This window comes from Equus caballus, chromosome 11 (assembly GCF_041296265.1).
Source record: "Equus caballus isolate H_3958 breed thoroughbred chromosome 11, TB-T2T, whole genome shotgun sequence".
Classification (NCBI taxonomy): domain Eukaryota; kingdom Metazoa; phylum Chordata; class Mammalia; order Perissodactyla; family Equidae; genus Equus; species Equus caballus.
Genome location: NC_091694.1, coordinates 51037993 through 51054355, shown reverse-complemented (window position 1 = coordinate 51054355; position 16363 = coordinate 51037993). Strand labels below are relative to the sequence as shown.

The window sequence follows — 16363 nt, the reverse complement described above, 5'->3', positions numbered from 1 at the left end:
ACCATGGATTGGCTGAGAGAGGTTTGGGGGCGGAGTCACTGCTCCGCCGCAGCAGCGTGAGGACCCGGTGGGGTGGGGCTCCGCGGAAACCGGAAGTACCCGGTGACGGGCGCTCGGAGCAGTTCCGGTGAGTCCGGGGGAGGGGTCCCCGGCTGGTTGGAGGGATCCGGGATAGAGAACTGCAGCTCACTGAGTGTGGGCGGTCCCGGAGCGAGGCTCCCACTTTCTGCTCCGCAGATGACCGTCCACAACCTATACCTGTTTGATCGGAATGGAGTATGTCTGCATTACAGCGAGTGGCACCGCAAGAAACAAGCGGGGATCCCCAAGGAGGAGGTGACGAGAGGGCCCCGCGCAATCCGGTGACCCCGCAACTCCAAACGTATTTAGTCCCAATCCAGCCCCTCCTCTCCAGACCCCAGCTAGTTCCCACCCCTACCCTGTCTCCTTCAAAAACCATGACCTAACTCTGCCCCTCTCCCGCCAGGAGTACAAGCTGATGTACGGGATGCTCTTCTCTATCCGCTCGTTTGTCAGCAAGATGTCACCGCTAGACATGTACGCGGAGTCAGAGGGGATGTTGATGGAAGGAGGGCTAGCTTTGGGAATTCTGGAGTGGGAGAAACTTTCTGGATTGGGAGGGGCATGGCCCCCAGAGACAGGAAGGAGACAGAGAGAGAGGGAGTCCGGAGCTAGAGTGCTGGAACTGGCTGTGGCGGCGGTGGGGAAGATCTGAATGTGGAGAGGTTGAGTGCAGGGGATAAACTGAGGAGTGAATATGGGAGGTGTCTTTACTCAACCAGGCTCCTACAAATGATATGTTTAGAGAAGAGGGAGTCTACCTACAGGGGATCAGAAGTATCTCTTTGGGAGAGAGTCCGCTCCTATTCCTTAACATCTTCCTCATCTCTGCAGGAAGGACGGCTTCCTGGCCTTCCAAACCAGCCGCTACAAACTCCATTACTACGAGACGCCCACTGGAATCAAGGTTGTCATGAATACTGACTTGGGCGTGGGACCCATCCGAGATGTGCTGCACCACATCTACAGTGCGGTCAGTGCCAGCCCCTGGGACCCTTCCCCCGAAGCTCCTCAACAGCCATGGCCACTTAGAGCCCCAAGACTTCGTCAGATTCCCTGCCTTAATCCTACTCTATTGTAGCTCTATTGAAGTCAGAGTTTCCTCAGGACCCTTTAGGTCCTTAAACACTCCCACCACCAGTTTCTCCTGAGGGGGGACTTGCCTCTCGGCCCTTGATCCTTGTGCATTCACACACCCCTGAGGTTCTACTAGGTTTGGGGTTGAAAACAAGAGGTGTGCAAAGCCTGGCTTTAACACCCTCCCCCTCCATAGCTGTATGTGGAGCTGGTGGTGAAGAATCCCCTGTGCCCGCTGGGCCAAACTGTGCAGAGTGAGCTCTTCCGCTCCCGACTAGACTCCTACGTCCGCTCTCTGCCCTTCTTCTCCGCCCGGGCTGGCTGAAGGAAGCACCCTACCTCACCCCTCAGGAGAATCCGGTCTGCCTGGGGCCTTCCTAACCTGTTTCACCTGAGGGTCCCCACTGCCAGCCTCTCCACCCCCCTCAAGCCTCCCAGCAGCCCTCCTAGGGCAACAGCCAAAAGCTTGCCCTGGTGCCCTCCGAATCCCAGGAAGGAATCCTCCAGGAGTCCCTGCACCTCCAAACCAGGCACACTCTCCAGTTTTATCCCCTACCTGACACTGTGAGAAGTACAGAATAAACTTTTTTTTATCCTCTGCGGCCTGAGTGTGTCCGTTTGAGTGGTTGTCGGGAGCCTGCCCCACTCATGAAGGGGTGAACCAGGGTGGCCACATCCCCTGAGCCTGCAAAGAGGCTTTGTTAGTGGATTTCTCAACTGCGGCACTCCTGGCATTTGGGGATGGATAATTCCTTGTTGTGGAGGGGCTGTCCTGTTCTTTGTCCTGGTCGCCGCTCACTAGATTCCCGAAGCACATCTTCTCCCTTCCCCAGTCGTGACAGTCAAGAATGTCTCCAGACCTTGCCAAATGACGCCTAGGGGACAGAATCGTCCCCGATTGAAAAGCACTGAGCTGGAGGAAGGCCGACTTGCCTCGAGTCCCAGAGGGTAGGACAGCCCTCCCGGGTCCTGCTCTCTGGCTCCTCTGAGCACACACAGTACTCTAGCTGCCGAGCTTCGGAAGGCGGGGCTTATGCAGATGAGCGGCAGATTTGGCTGGGAGGTGGCCGGCTTTATGCAGATAATGGGGTGGTGCTTGCATGTTGATTAGCTGGGACGGCTGCGGACGCGGCTGGGCGCCTAGCGGGTCCCGCTGCGGTTCTGGCTGAGGTGGCATCTCTCCTCCGCCCTCATCGTCCCTAGGTCCCTACTCGCTGAGAGTCGCCCTCGACCTTTACCCTCATCCATTTCCACTTCTTCCTCCCGGCGCCAGTGCCCCCGTACCCGAATATCTCCACTCGTGGCGCCCCCCGCGTTTCTCCCCTCCCGCGGCAAACCCCGCGACCTCCAGCAGTCCGCCCCAGCGGCCCAGATCGGCCTGGAGGCTCCCGCCGCAGCCGCCTCAGCCTTCCAGCTTTCCCAGGGCTCGCGCCACTACACCCCCGGGGGTCCGCCCTCGGGCTTCCCTGTGCCCTCCTCCTGCCCCCTCGGAGCCCCCTCCCCCGCCCTGGCCAGCGGACATGCAGGTGTCTATCGCGTGTACCGAGCAGAACCTTCGCAGCCGGAGCAGTGAGGACCGTCTGTGTGGACCCCGGCCGGGCCCCGGGGGCGGTAATGGCGGGCCGGTCGGCGGGGGGCATGGGAATCCTCCCGGGGGCGGAGGATCAGGCCCCAAGGCCCGGGCGGCACTGGTACCCCGACCTCCAGCACCTGCTGGGGCCCTCCGAGAGAGCACCGGCAGAGGCACTGGCATGAAATACAGGTATGGGGGTGGCTGGGCAGCCCGCCCCATCTGCTCCCCTTTCCTGACCCCTGAAGCTTCCTGGGATCCGCCAGGACGCCCTCAAACTTCACTAAAAAGGTCCTGGCTCATTCCATCTCTTCTTCTCATAATGGCACTCCCATACTTGGTCCCTCTCTTGGTCTCCGTCGATATCCCCGAGAAGGAGAAAATCAAGTTTACCAAGCTTGACAGGGTCCTGTCAGACCCAGGGGATACTCATGAGCTTCCCTCCTTACCCCCAGGAAGGCCAGAGATGCATCTGTCTCCAGGCTGCGCACTCCCCCCCAACCCCCTCGGATAGAGTGTCCTTGGCTCCGTGTCCTAGGAAGAAGCAGGGAAGGAAACAGCTTCTCACTCTGGCCTGCTCAGGGTGCTGACCCAGATACCACCCCCACCTGCCCCAAGGGCCCCTGTCTCCTTCCACCTTTCTTGGTGGGGTCCTGGGAATGATGGACTACATCTCTCGACCCCGTGCTGAGAGACAGGGGCCGGATGGGGAAGGTGGACTGAAATGTAACCGACTTTGTCTCAGAGAACCACTGGGCTCTCAGAACTCACAGTAGGAGAGAGGGGAGGTGCTCCTGTTTGGGAGTGAGCAGAGGTCACTAATCTGACCTGGCTTTGTCACTTGAGGAATTTGATCCCCTCCATGTGGCAGCCCTGATTAGGAAGCTGAGCTCACTACCTGGGTGGGGGGCCTTGGGAGGAGGGGGCTCTCTAGTTCACAGACAGACTTCACAAGCCAACAGGAGCAGAGGGAGTGGAGAGGGGAAGAGGGAAAATAGTTTTACTCCCCACCCAGGTGTCCTACCTGCCTTTGTTGGTGGCCCATCTGCCTAGCCTATCTAAGGACCCTTGCCTGCCTGAGTGCCCGAACTTGACTTGGTTTACCCCTTCCACCCCAGTGTCTGCCCTTTAGCATAGCACTCTCTGTCTGAGGGTCTGTTTTCACAAACTCATCACAATGAGCCAGTCACGTTCCTCCCAGCCCCCAACTCCACATATCCCAGAGATGACTCAAACACAGACAAGCCCCACCAGAAGAAACACAAACCAGGCAGCATATCTTCAATGTGACAGGAGGGAACAGAGGCATTGGACAGTGGCTCCAGAGGAACAGGCATTTATTTGTTCACTTATGCTATGGGCATAGTACTGCCCAATTTGGTAGGCCCACTGGGTCTAGTTTCTTTGGACAGAGACAGCCTGAGGGCTTCTCAGTCTGGAGGGAGAGGAGCTGGGGGCTGATAATCTACGTCCCTAAAGGAGGCCACACCCCTTCCTGCTGCTTCTGTATCCTGCAGGAACCTAGGAAAGTCTGGGCTTCGGGTGTCCTGTCTTGGCCTAGGTGAGTTAGAAAGAAGAAGAATTAAGGGAAGAGCCATTCTTTCACGCTTGCCTCCCACAGTTCTCACAGGCCTGGCTTCTCTCTTGCAGGTACCTGGGTCACATTTGGTTCTCAGATCTCGGATGAGGTATAAGTGATGGGACCTAGAAGCAGGGTGAGGGGATGTCAGGGAACCAGAAAAGGGGGACATGGACTTGGATAGGGGTTTGGATAACAAGCTTGGAGCATGGTGGACCTGAGGCTGGAGGATGGGGAAAGGGGAGAGAATGTGGAAACCAGGGCTGAGGTGTGATGGGCTAGAGTGCAGTGAGGGAGGTAATTGAGGGGCCAGTGCTTGATCTTTAACTCTTTCTCTCACCTCCCTAGACAGCAGAGGATGTGCTGACAGTAGCCTATGAGCATGGTGTAAACCTGTTTGACACTGCCGAAGTGTACGCAGCGGGAAAGTAAGGACCGGGGTGAAAGAGCTAAGTTACACTTGGAAGGCTGAGAGAACATCAGGGCTTCTTGTTTTCCCTCTAAAGAACTTTGGGAATTCTGCGAACACTAAGTTTCCACCTTTCAGCCAATAGGCCCCTGAAGCATTATGGGAATTGTAGTCCTAACATCAGTCTCTCTCCAGCTTAAGGGCAATGGGCATACTGTGCAGTCAAAATAAAACAAATATATCCTGAGCATCAGTTATGTGCAACTACATGAGGATTACAAAGCTGAGTTTTCAAACACACCACACACCACATCACACACCCATGGCTTCACAGTAGGAGTAGCCAAAACAAAACAAAGAATGACCTACCCCTGCCTCTTTTCCATTTGGCAAACTCTTCTGCTTATCTTCAAGACTTGGCCCAAATGTCAGCTCCTCCAAGAAGCCTTTGCCCTACTCCCCGAAGTTGGTCACTACCCCCCTCAGCTCCAAAAGCACTTTATACTGCCCTCTGAGACACAGGTCATCAATTACTGGTTGACGGGGCCATATTCACTGCTCAGTTGGGAGGCTCCTTCCATGGAATTGGTATTACTCTCCCCCATGTCACCCAGGTACCTACACAGAGCCTGGCACAGAGCAGGCAATGCTAGTGGGATGACATCAACATGCCCTCAAAAAGCTCACAGTCTAAGTGGTTAAACAAACAAACCAAAAAGACAGGGAGTTATGAAAGATTAAATAACAGTAAAACACTTCAGCAACAGTTCACCATAACACCTTATGACTTGTCACACATTAGCTCATAATTAAGTGCCAAAGAATTGTGTAGCCAATAAGAGCTATGGAAGCTGACAAGAAGGACTGACCATAGACTATGGCCATCAGAGAACATTTTCCATAAGATGAGGCCGAATCTGAGCTAAGCTTTGGAGGATGGGTGGGACTTTGCAGAGATTCAAAGAAGGGGGAGGGCAATATAGATGGTTGGAACCAGACAAGACAGTGTCCTCCCCGGCTCCACTACAATCTCTCCCTCTCCCCTCATCCTATTCTATCCCTTCAGCATCCAGAACGGAGCCTGTACATAGTTGATGCACAAGTGATATTTGTTGAATGAATGAATGAAAAAGATATGACTACACCCCTGGTTCTGGGAGCCCCTCTTATTTAGATGGGAGTGACAGCTCAGTGGGCTTCTGGTTTATGCTCCACTTTACGAGAGAGGAAATTAGTTGAAGGCAAAGGTGGAGAGGAGGGGAAGGAACTGATCTACTTTGGAGGGGTGAGTGCTTCTGCACTGTCTTTCTTCCAGGGCTGAAAGAACCCTAGGCAACATCCTCAAGAGCAAAGGTTGGAGGTGAGACTGTGTTTTGGGGGGTTGCTGGGGATGTGATCATCCAAAAGTCCTTTTCTTGCTGGTTCTCCCATTTCTCTTTTTCCAGGAGATCAAGCTATGTCATCACCACCAAGATTTTTTGGGGGGGACAGTAAGTGGCTGCCTTGCTATAATTGGGGAGAAGATCTACAGAGAATGTGTGAAGGTGCATGGGATGGGGGTGGGGACAGCTGTCCCTGCACCTGCTACCCCAGGTCTGCACCTGCCTGTGAGGACTCATGCAATCCCAGTTCCTCATGGCACCAGGCCAGCCCTGGTCCCTTATCTTTGACACACTTCTTCTTTGACTTACCTTTTCGTACAGGGCAGAAACTGAGCGAGGCTTGAGCCGCAAACACATCATTGAGGGTGAGAGTTAGGGGCTGGGAACCTGAAGTGGCTGGGTATGGAAGCCAGAGGAGTTGGGAACATTCTTTGAAGCTTTGAATCAGAGGTTTTGAATAGGGAAGCTGGGATTTAGGTGGTCATGGCAAAGGGGTAAGGCCTTTTCAGGAAACAAGCTGAAGTGTTTCCTTCCTCTCCCTATCCCTACCCCAGGCTTGCGAGGATCCCTGGAACGCCTCCAGCTGGGATATGTAGACATCATCTTTGCCAATCGTTCAGACCCCAACAGTCCCATGGAGGGTAAAAGCAGCACCCCAACCCTGACAGTCCTTCAAAACTGCTCCCTCCCTGCTCAGGAGGCCTCCTAAGTTCCACAGGGAGGCTCAGACCCCAGCACTTAGACAAGGAGGGAGGCAAAGAGCAGATACCAACCTCTCTGACTCCACAGAGATGCCTGGGGTCCTGGTGGGGCAGGCAGAGGTCTACAGATCTGGAGCCCTGGATGCCAGGGGTCTGACGGTGAGGCTCTCCCTCTCCCATGTGCCTAGAGATTGTGCGAGCCATGACCTACGTCATCAACCAGGGCCTGGCCCTTTACTGGGGGACATCCCGATGGGGGGCTGCAGAAATCATGGTGAGTGTGCCACCCCACTTCCCGCTGTCCCACATCTGGTTCCCACTCCAAACCCGACTCTACTGGAGGAGGGGGAGTGGAAGAAAATGGAAGGAATGCTCTGACCCCCATCTCTTCCCCACCCCAACCCAGGAGGCCTACTCAATGGCCAGACAGTTCAATCTGATTCCTCCAGTGTGTGAACAAGCTGAGCACCATCTGTTTCAGAGAGAGAAGGTGGAGATGCAGCTGCCAGAGCTCTACCACAAGATTGGTTTGCAGCCCCTTCATCCCTACCTTTCTCTCAGCCTCACCATCACCTAGATCCCTTTCCTCACATTTAATCCTCTTCCTCTTAGGTGTTGGCTCAGTCACCTTGTCCCCTCTGGCCTGTGGCCTCATCACTAGCAAATATGATGGACGCATCCCAGATACCTGCAGGGCCACCATCAAAGTGAGATCTGGAGGCTCAGGAGGGCAGGGACTAGGCTATCTGGGGTGCTGGAGATAGGGGCGTGGCATGTGGTCTTTCACTGATTCTCCTTGGCCTCCAGGGATATCAGTGGCTCAAAGACAAAGTGCAGAGTGAGGATGGCAAGAAGCAACAAGCCAAAGTCATGGACCTTCTCCCCATCGCTCACCAGCTCGGCTGCACTGTGGCACAGCTTGCTATTGGTGAGATACTGCCAGCCCCGGACCCTGCAGGGGTCATGTCTTCTCCTGAGATGCTACCAAACCCCAGACTGGCTTGTCCCTAAGGAGGACCCTCTTCCTCAGAGGCACTTCTTAAGTCTGTGTGCTCACTGTTCCGCATCAGTTCTCTTTTCTTCCTCCTCTGGCCCCAGCGTGGTGTCTCCGCAGTGAGGGTGTCAGCTCCGTCTTGCTTGGGGTGTCGAGCGCAGAGCAGCTGGTAGAACACCTGGGCGCCCTACAGGTGAGCTGGGGACTCAGAGCCAGAGCCCATCTCTATCATTTCCTTCCCCAGCAGTCAAGGCCTCGCTGTCCAACCCAGAATGGGCCCGTGAGGTCACCTACAAGGTCCTCGGTTTGCACATGAGAGGTTCCAGGGCGACAAGACGAGGCAGGGGCACAGCTGCGACTCTTTCCCTGCCACCTGGCCCCGCTGTGCAGCTCCCTAGGTCCTTCAACCTCGTGCCCTTCTTCAGTGACCCAGCATGTACTGCCCTCTCCACCACCCCGCTCTCCTCCAGGTGCTGAGCCAGCTGACCCCGCAGACAGTGATGGAGATAGACGGGCTCCTGGGCAACAAACTGCATTCCAAGAAGTAGCCCGTCGGGAGCGCAGCCGAAGGGAAGGGCGCAGCCTACTTCCCCACAGCCACCGCCGCCGCCCTCCCGGTCCGACCCCTCCTCGCAGCGGCCAGAGTTAGGGCGGCCCCGCCCGCTAACGAGTCCCGGCTTCGAGTAGCGATACGCATGAACAAAGCCATATTCTCCCGCAGTGGGGCTTGAGAGGAAAAGTAGTCCGCCGGCCCCTGCTGCGTTCTCCTCGGCCTTCTTGCTAATCCCGGGCATGAGCTACTGGGTCGTTCCTTCTCTGCCACTTGGTCTCGCTCCCTTCTCTCCTCTCCTAATCGCCGAGGCCCAGGAGGAAAAAAAACCAAAACAGGGCGGATATAAGAAACATGCAGAGTACCTCAAAAGCGGCCCTTGAAATGTCATCAAGGGGTAATAACCTAGTAAGAAGTGAGTTGTGATGTCATCTGTGACAAAGGAAATGGGGCTCTTATGTTATTCGACACAAGGGAAGCCAGGCTGGTCCTGGCAGGAAGTAAATGCGAATCTTTGGGAAACCAGGACTCTGCCTCACAGCCAGGTGGTGGAGGAGGGCTTAAAACTAAACTAGTGTTAATACTTTGTTCTTGCCAAGAGGGGCAGGGTGGGAGTGTAGCGACACAGCCTGATAAAGTAGAGAGAGATTTGATGGCAGATGTATAGTGTGGTCTGGGTGGCCCTTGGAAAACACAGTTGGGCTGTGCTTTGCAGGAAATAGTGACGGCCTTTAGGTCATGGCGGAGTCATTGGGCTGACCTAAAGAGCTCTGGAGATAGACTTCTGAGCCTTGAGCGGGACTTCCTACCTGGCAGGAGAGGACTGCAGTCTTCCTCCTGGCAATAATCTTAAAGCAATAATGATGGCCCCTCTTCTGTAAGACTTCCCAGGGACCTGTAAATAAAATCTCAGCTTGATCCTCACTCACCTTGTCTGAAATTGCAGGGTGGGGGGAGGTTGGGAGGTTAAGATAGTCTCCCGTATCTGACTCTCCTCTGCCATCGGAAAGCTCCAGTACTCGCTTTCTCTCCATTGCTCATTTATTCCAGTGACCAGCGCATCCTGCTGCTAGGCACTGCTCTCCTCAAGAACTCAGACACCAGACACCCCAGGCCCCAGTTTTCTTCCTTCTTTCGGTCACCACGTTCATTAGGACCCAGATGTCTGGCTTCATAGTTTTTTTGCTCCTCCCTCTGACACCCTTGCCCTTGTTTTGTTTTGCAAGTTATATTAGCCACACTTCTTGTCTGCACTTCTCATTTCCTTCTTGCCTGATACCCACACATATACCAAGGAACTATCTGGGTGGTTTTCTTCTGGCTGAGTGGGAAGGGCCATTCTGAGGTTGAGGCTTTGGGATTTGGTGAAGGAGAGGGAAAAGGAAAACCAGTCTATGACTGAGATGATACAGAGAGAGGGAAAGGAGTTATCCTTATAAAGAAAAAAAGAAAACAAGTGAAAGATCATGTGTAGGGGTAGCAGAAAAGCAGAATCAAATGGGATTATTTCAGATATTGCCCCTTATTCTTCCCCAAAGAACTCTGATTTCCCTGGGAGAGAAAGTGGGTGGAAAGTTACCACTTTAAAGATGATAAGGCAGGGGAGGATGAGCTCTGCTTTCCTTAAAATACAATCTCACCATCTCCCTTCTTGGTATCCTCAACCTTCTTTGATCCTGAAGCTGGCAGAGCACAGTAAACCAATTTCCAAAAGAGCAGCATGCCATTTACTGGATTAGCAACCAACCGGATCAACTAATGAATACTTACACCCACTCATATCATCTCCCACTCATTTGAGAAGACTGTAGAGGAAACATAGGGGTAAAATGTATGACTAAACTGTGATTAGTTATTCTGTAACAAACATACAAGAATTTATAAGTTCAAAATTGTGCTCTCCTTAAATAGTTACCTTGCAGGGCTATGTACTTATTTTAACGAAGCCTCCTCTATTGCTCAAAACATTTAAAAAACTCCTCTTAGAATTACCTTCACAGGCAGTTTAGAAACCCCTCATAGGAAACCTTCCTTTATTGTCACACCTCAATTGCCATATTTATCGCTCACCTCATTCATTAACACGTATTTATTTCTGGACTCCTACTATGGTGCGTCACAGGGATACAGTGGTGAACAAAATCAGGCTCAGAACAACCTTCGTGGAGTTTTCAGATGGGAGAGACAAACAAATAACCCCCAAACAAACACAAACTTTGGTTGTCCAAAGTCCAGAGGAAAGTATGTGGTGTGATCAGAGTCTTCAATGGGTACTTGACATGGTGAGGCTGCACTGCGAGCAGAAGGATGAGTAGGTGTTACTAAGGTGAAAGCAAGAGGCTTAGGGGAACAGCATACAAGAAAGCCTTGTAGCAGAAAGGAACATACAAGCCAAAGGTCTCCTAAACCAGAGTGTCTAAAGAGGGAATGGAAGCAGAATGTGAGACACGAGTGGGTTCAGAACATACTGGGCCTTAAAAGGCACGTTAGAGTAGTATTTTTATCATAAGGACAATAGGAAATCCTCTGTGTCAGTTATCTGTTAATAGAACAAAGCACTCCCAGAATTTAGTGGCTTGAAACAACTTTTAAAAACTTAATTTTTCTGCATGATTCTGTGGGGTGGCTGGGAGTTTCCTGTGCTGTTTTCACCTGGGCTCACTCATGTGGCTGCATTCCGCTGGCAGGGCAGCTGAGCAGGAAAATCTGATGGCCTCACTGGTACATCAGGCTGTTACTGCTGGCTATTGCCGGGGTTCCTCAGTTCTCGTCCATGTGCTCTAATCTGCCAGTAAACTTCCCTCATGGTGGTCTCAGGGCAGTGTTCCAAAGGGACAAAACCATAAGCTGCAAGGCCTCTGATGTACTAGGTTCCAGAACTCACACAACGTCACTCCTGCCACATTCTATTAGTCCAGGCAAGTCACGAGGTGAGCCCTGATTCAAGGGATAGGGAAATAGACCTCAATTTTGATGGGAGAAGCAACATTGCAGAGGAATTTGGGGCTATTAAACTACCACTGCATTAAAAGGTTTTAAACAGGAATGGAAGGGATGTGTGGTAGGACACGATTGGGCTTGAGATTTGGAAAGATCACTGTAAGCAGTATGGAGAAGCCTGCAGAAGGCCAGAATGGCTGTGGACAGACTGGTTAAGAAGCTTCTACCAGAGCCGGCCTGGTGGTGCAGCGGTTAAGTGTGCACATTCTGCTTCGGTGGCCCGGGGTTTGCCAGTTCAGATCCTGGGTGTGGACATGGCACCACTTGGCAAGCCATGCTGTGGTAGGCGTCCCACATATAAAGTAGAGGAGGATGGGCATGGATGTTAGCTCAGGGCTGGTCTTCCTCAACAAAAAAAAAAAAAAAAAAAGAGGAGGATTGGCAGCAGATGTTAGCTCAGGGCTAATCTTCCTAAAAAAAATAAAGAAGAAGCTTCTACCAAGGTCTAAGCAAGAGATGATAGCAGCATGGACTAGGGTGGTGTACTGGAGGTGGAGAAAAGTAGGTGGATTAGAGAGAGATTTAGGAGGCAAAATGTACTGTGTTTAGTGATAGTAAAGGAAGGTGAAAGCAAGGAAAGGATCAAGGATGACATCTAGGTTTCTGGAGTTGGGTAAAGAAAGAGGTAGGAAACACTGGAAGAGATGCTGAATTGGACAGGAAGATCATCAGTTTGGGTTCTTGAAGATAAACAAGAAAGATAGTTGAGCAGGTGACTGGATATCCAGGTCTGGAGCTTAGAGGGACTTTGGCTGTCAAACACTTTGGGAGCACTTATGTAATCAAATCAACCCTAAAAGATTAAGATTTAATCACCAACTGGAGATATCAAAAGATGTGAAGAGATCTCCAAACACCATTTCAAAGGGGAGTTCCAAAAATGTTTTGAATTATGACAGCATCATTGGCATAAATAGATAGCTTCCCCCAAGTGACCATGAAGACAACTGGGAAGTTCTGAAATGATATAAAATAATTAAAAATAATGATATACCTCCTCACAAAAGATTAACCTCTGAAGTTTTAACAATCTAGTTAAAAAACAAAACTAGCTGTATATTGGCTGTTATAGCCAGTAAATGCCATTGGTGTGGAGAAGCCCATCCTGCACTGACCAAGAGAGATGGATATTGAAAATGTTGAGTACTGAGAAGTTAAAGTGAACACAATATGGACTGGAGGCACAGGATAATAATAGCTAATACATGGTGTTTACTGTGTGCCAGGCACCATTCTAAGCACTTTATATGTATATAAGCTCATTCAAACCTATTATCCATATTTTATAGCTAAGGAAACCCAGGCCCAGAGAAGTTAAGTAACTGTTCAAAGTGTCACGACTAGTAAGCGGTAGAGGCTAGGATTTGAACTCAAGCCAGCTAGCTCTAGAGTCTGTGCTATGACCCTCCATAACAGAACCTGGAGAGGAGGGTGAGGAGGCAGCTGTGGGTGGGTGTGGCACCATGAGGGAATGTGAGCTGTGAGTACTATGTCCTGTTTACCTGTGGCGGAAGTCAGACCCCTGAGTCAGAACTCATGCTGGGCTGCTTTGCTGGAGCCATCATGGTGTGTGGGTGTCCAGGCATGGCTATTCTGGAAGGAAAGGATTCCCAGCATTCCTAAGGCCATGGTCCTGGAATCTAGGTCCCTCTGTAGGCTGAGATGTCAGCTGGGAGTTGAGTAGTTTGGGGAGAATAAAATTTGGGAAACCTGCCTTACAACAACACAGAGAGGTTGTAGATAATAAGGAAAATTGAGGGCACAAGGAGAGTTACTGCCAGGCAGCATCTGTTCAAACCTCCAGGAGCCCACTAAAGATTGGACAGGATGAGCAGTGTCACTGGCTTAGGAAGTTTGGGTGGGGTTGTGAAAGAGTGTGAGCAACTGAACGAACAGGCCCAGAGGGCTGTAGAGACGTGTGCAAGTGGCTGAGGGCTAGGGCACAGGAAGGGAACTGGGGATTGGCACAAAGCAGAATTAAGAAACGCTGGCTCTGTGTTGGAGGAGGAAGGCAGGCTTGGAGGGAATAGAGGGTGGTGCTCCTGTCACTGCCCCGGTCCTGGCAGCTCTTGGGTCACCTCTCCCGCTTCGCCATCGCTCACATTCCCGGCCTCGCACCTCCACCGCCCCTACGCGTGCCGCCGCAGGGAGCGGCCTGACCACAGCGTGACGCCTCGGGGGGCGGGGTCTCACTCTTAAAAGGGGCAAAGAGGCCGCGGCGCGGGCCCCAGGACCCGACCCGGATCGCGGGAAGAGCCGTCTCGTTTTATCCACGGAGCCGGCCGCGTTCGCGACGCCCTCGAGTCCACGGCGAGCACCATGCAGCTCCTGGTGAGGGTGCCGTCTCTTCCTGAGCGAGGCGAGCTGGACTGCAACGTCTGCTACCGGCCCTTCAACCTAGGGGGCCGCGCGCCCCGCCGCCTGCCCGGCACGGCGCGCGCCCGCTGCGGCCACACGCTCTGCACCGCCTGCCTGCGGGAGCTGGCAGCGCGCGGCGACGGCAGCGGGGCGGCCGCGCGTGTGGCGCGCCTGCGCCGCGTCGTCACGTGCCCCTTCTGCCGCGCGTCCACCCCGCTCCCTCGCGGCGGCGTCACGGAAGTCGCTGTCGACCGGGACTTGTGGTTGCAGTTGGAGGAGAGAGCCCGGGCCAAGTGCGGGCCAGATAAGACAGGTGGCTCGGTCAGGGAAGGCGGCAACGCCGACAGAGAGGCCGACGACGAGGAAGAAGAAAGCGAGAAGGAGACGGGGCCGAGGAGCAGGGGATGGCGCGTGCTCCGGCGGCTCTGGGACACGGTGCTGGCGCCGGCGCGCCGCTGGCGGCGCCCGCTGCCTAGCAACGGTGAGGGGCCGCCCAGGGAGGCTGCGGGGGGAGAGCGTCCAGGAACGCCGGGGTTCGGCAGCAGCATCTTCCCGCTGCCACTAACCCTTCTTCTTGCCCCCAGTGCTGTACTGTCCGGAGATCAAGGACTTCGCCCACATGACCCGCTGCACGCTGTAGCCACGGAACCCGGAAGCTCCGGCATTAGGAAGGTGGGAGCTGCATTCTCGGGCTGTGCTGTAGTAAAGCGGGTTGATGCCAAGGCTACCCCCTCTCCCATCCAGGGATTGGCACTGATGAAAGAGTTGGGCCGAGGGCAGGAGGGAGCGCCCTGGGAGGTGTAGATGCTGAGCTGGGGAGGCTCCTAGACGAATCGCCCGCAACTACTGACTGTGCCAGTCTTATGTATTCAGGATGGAGTGGCCCAGGGATGACAGAAACAAAGTCTACGTTCCTGTGGGAAGACAGACTGTTTCCTTAGCTGTGACTTTGGCTTTTGTCCAGGGCAGCTATGGTGTGTGGGAGCAACAGGTCCCATTTTAGCAATTCTGTGTCAGTGGTTTGAAATTTTCAAAGAGATGGAACGGGAGAGAAGAGGCTAATTTTCGTTTCATGTTAATCTCACTCCTCTAGCACGTGAGAGAGCTCAGAAAAATAAACCGGTTTTTTCCCCCTCAGTGCTGATATGCCTACTGTCTCCACACTGTCAGTAGTGTGTTCCTAAAATTACTGAGATGCCTCCTTGTCTCTGAGGAACCTTGCTTCATTTCAGAATCTCCCTTCAACCTGTTAGGGCAAGTATGAGGAGGTCCAAATGGCACCTAATTAGGGCATACCAAGGATAGACGGGAGAGCCATTTGGTAAAGGTATCCAATTTTCAACTTTTGATAGTATCTTTGTCATCTTTACAGTCAGAGGGAAACACTCACTACTGAAAAAGATGCTCATCATACAGTTTTAAACCTATGTCCCATAATTAGACATTACCTGTGTATGCCATGGATTCTATTTTAAAATGCTGTGAATATCTTATGATAGTACGGTGATAGTCAAGGACCAGCAGCATCAGCATCACTGGGAGCTTGTTGGAAGTGCAAAATCTCAGGATTCCACTTCAGACTAACTGAATCAGAATCTGCATTTTAACAAGAATCCCAGGTGATCTGTCACATAAAAATTTAAGCATTGGTCCAGGTCCTAGACTCTCAGATATCACCATCTATGGGTGGAATGTTTAAAACACAGTTGGTATAAATGGCAAACTTTTTTATTAAAGGTTTTAAAGTGACATTCTGTTGCTGAAGAAATCTAATTTCTTTGTGTGCATAGCTTATTGTGTTGCATTTTTGTCTGAGTTAAAAATGTGAACTTATTAAGTATAAACCTCAATTTTTATAACCATATTTTGACTTTTTCCTGTCGTTAAGTCTCGGCTTAAATGTTCCCTCTTTTGGGAAGCTTTTCTCAGCATTCAGCCTGGTGTGGCCCCTTCCCTCACCCTCTGGAGCATAATGCCTTGTTTTCTTTTCTGATAGTGTGTGTTTTGTTGGTTTCCCCTACTAGAGTGTACGCTCCATGACAGCAATGACTGACTTGTGACTGTTGTATCTCCGGGGCCAAGAGCAGCGTTACTGTATATAGTATGTACTCAATAAATGTTTGTTGGGTTTCTTTTATTTTTTAATCTAAGAGCCTCAAAAGTGTCTGGTCTCTCAACCTATGAGAAGCTCTGGTAGTGAACAGTACATGTCAAGGAAGTGTCTAGCAATTTAAACCTTTGGCAAGTTGCAGGGCTGAGCCCCCAACTCCTTAAGAAAAAAAAAGTATGTACTTCTGCACACTTGGAACTGAACCTGTGGAGCTGTAGTGACCTCTACTGACTCTTGGGAGAACTAAACAACTGGAAGGTGAAAAGAATGATCAAAAGGAGGCATGGGAGGCAGTTCTGAATCTCTGCCGGCACCTCTCCCGGTGAGCCCGGCTAGCTCTCTGATCTCAGCCCGAGGCCTGTGCAGGTATCCTGCTGCTCACCCTCCATCTCTACACTGAACCCATCACACTGGCGTTGGGGCTTGAAAAAGAGCCTTGGAGTTTTCGCTGATGATCCAAGAAATAAAAATGAGAAAAAGGCAAAGTCACAAGATTTTAAAGAAGAGAAAGAAAAAGATGGATAATATGAAATGGCAGCCAACACCCTTTCC

General features: G+C 52.1%; 3 protein-coding genes, 1 long non-coding RNA gene and 1 other non-coding gene across 6 annotated transcripts; 3 read left to right on the top strand and 2 right to left on the bottom strand.

The window, feature by feature from the left end:
* The first annotated feature begins 2 nt into the window (after positions 1 to 2).
* Positions 3 to 1756, top strand: TRAPPC1 (trafficking protein particle complex subunit 1). The gene is made up of 5 exons (XM_005597759.3): positions 3 to 127; positions 238 to 336; positions 488 to 558; positions 916 to 1054; positions 1355 to 1756. Exons 2-5 carry the CDS (start codon positions 238 to 240, stop codon positions 1481 to 1483), a joined length of 438 nt encoding a protein of 145 aa, XP_005597816.1. The 5' UTR covers positions 3 to 127; the 3' UTR covers positions 1484 to 1756.
* Positions 916 to 9267, top strand: KCNAB3 (potassium voltage-gated channel subfamily A regulatory beta subunit 3). The gene is made up of 16 exons (XM_001504799.6): positions 916 to 1054; positions 1992 to 2106; positions 2362 to 2920; positions 4246 to 4289; positions 4379 to 4416; positions 4656 to 4735; positions 6032 to 6076; positions 6162 to 6206; positions 6420 to 6463; positions 6653 to 6739; positions 6988 to 7073; positions 7206 to 7326; positions 7412 to 7506; positions 7607 to 7727; positions 7898 to 7986; positions 8264 to 9267. The coding sequence occupies exons 3-16, from the start codon at positions 2679 to 2681 to the stop codon at positions 8339 to 8341; spliced, it is 1215 nt and encodes a 404-aa protein (XP_001504849.2). The 5' UTR covers positions 916 to 1054; positions 1992 to 2106; positions 2362 to 2678; the 3' UTR covers positions 8342 to 9267.
* On the bottom strand, positions 8068 to 8212 carry MIR9096 (microRNA mir-9096). The gene has a single exon (NR_128122.1). It is a non-coding gene; the product is annotated as a microRNA mir-9096 (primary transcript).
* Positions 8310 to 13842, bottom strand: LOC111775758 (uncharacterized). The gene is made up of 3 exons (XR_002811737.2): positions 13537 to 13842; positions 9153 to 9238; positions 8310 to 8642 (listed from the first exon to the last, which is right to left on the bottom strand). It is a non-coding gene; the product is annotated as an uncharacterized lncRNA (long non-coding RNA).
* Positions 13350 to 15846, top strand: RNF227 (ring finger protein 227). Of its 2 annotated transcripts, XM_023653741.2 has the most exons (3): positions 13571 to 14182; positions 14286 to 14373; positions 15726 to 15846. In XM_023653741.2, exons 1-2 carry the CDS (start codon positions 13663 to 13665, stop codon positions 14339 to 14341), a joined length of 576 nt encoding a protein of 191 aa, XP_023509509.1. In that variant the 5' UTR covers positions 13571 to 13662; the 3' UTR covers positions 14342 to 14373; positions 15726 to 15846. The 2 variants fall into 2 exon arrangements, with proteins under 2 accessions (XP_023509508.1, XP_023509509.1); XM_023653740.2 differs by having other exon boundaries at positions 13350 to 14182; positions 14286 to 15846.
* Positions 15847 to 16363: the final 517 nt, after the last annotated feature.

Bases quoted from the DNA above. Each gene is read 5' to 3' on its own strand.
- TRAPPC1 (XM_005597759.3), top strand. From the start codon at position 238: ATGACCGTCCACAACCTATACCTGTTTGATCGGAATGGAGTATGTCTG. The intron at 337-487 runs GTGACGAGAGGG...CTCTCCCGCCAG, and splicing joins CGGGGATCCCCAAGGAGGAG to GAGTACAAGCTGATGTACGG. The intron at 559-915 runs GTACGCGGAGTC...TCATCTCTGCAG, and splicing joins AAGATGTCACCGCTAGACAT to GAAGGACGGCTTCCTGGCCT.
- KCNAB3 (XM_001504799.6), top strand. From the start codon at position 2,679: ATGCAGGTGTCTATCGCGTGTACCGAGCAGAACCTTCGCAGCCGGAGC. The intron at 6,464-6,652 runs GTGAGAGTTAGG...TCCCTACCCCAG, and splicing joins CCGCAAACACATCATTGAGG to GCTTGCGAGGATCCCTGGAA. The intron at 7,074-7,205 runs GTGAGTGTGCCA...ACCCCAACCCAG, and splicing joins GGGGGGCTGCAGAAATCATG to GAGGCCTACTCAATGGCCAG.
- RNF227 (XM_023653740.2), top strand. From the start codon at position 13,663: ATGCAGCTCCTGGTGAGGGTGCCGTCTCTTCCTGAGCGAGGCGAGCTG. The intron at 14,183-14,285 runs GTGAGGGGCCGC...TCTTGCCCCCAG, and splicing joins GCGCCCGCTGCCTAGCAACG to TGCTGTACTGTCCGGAGATC.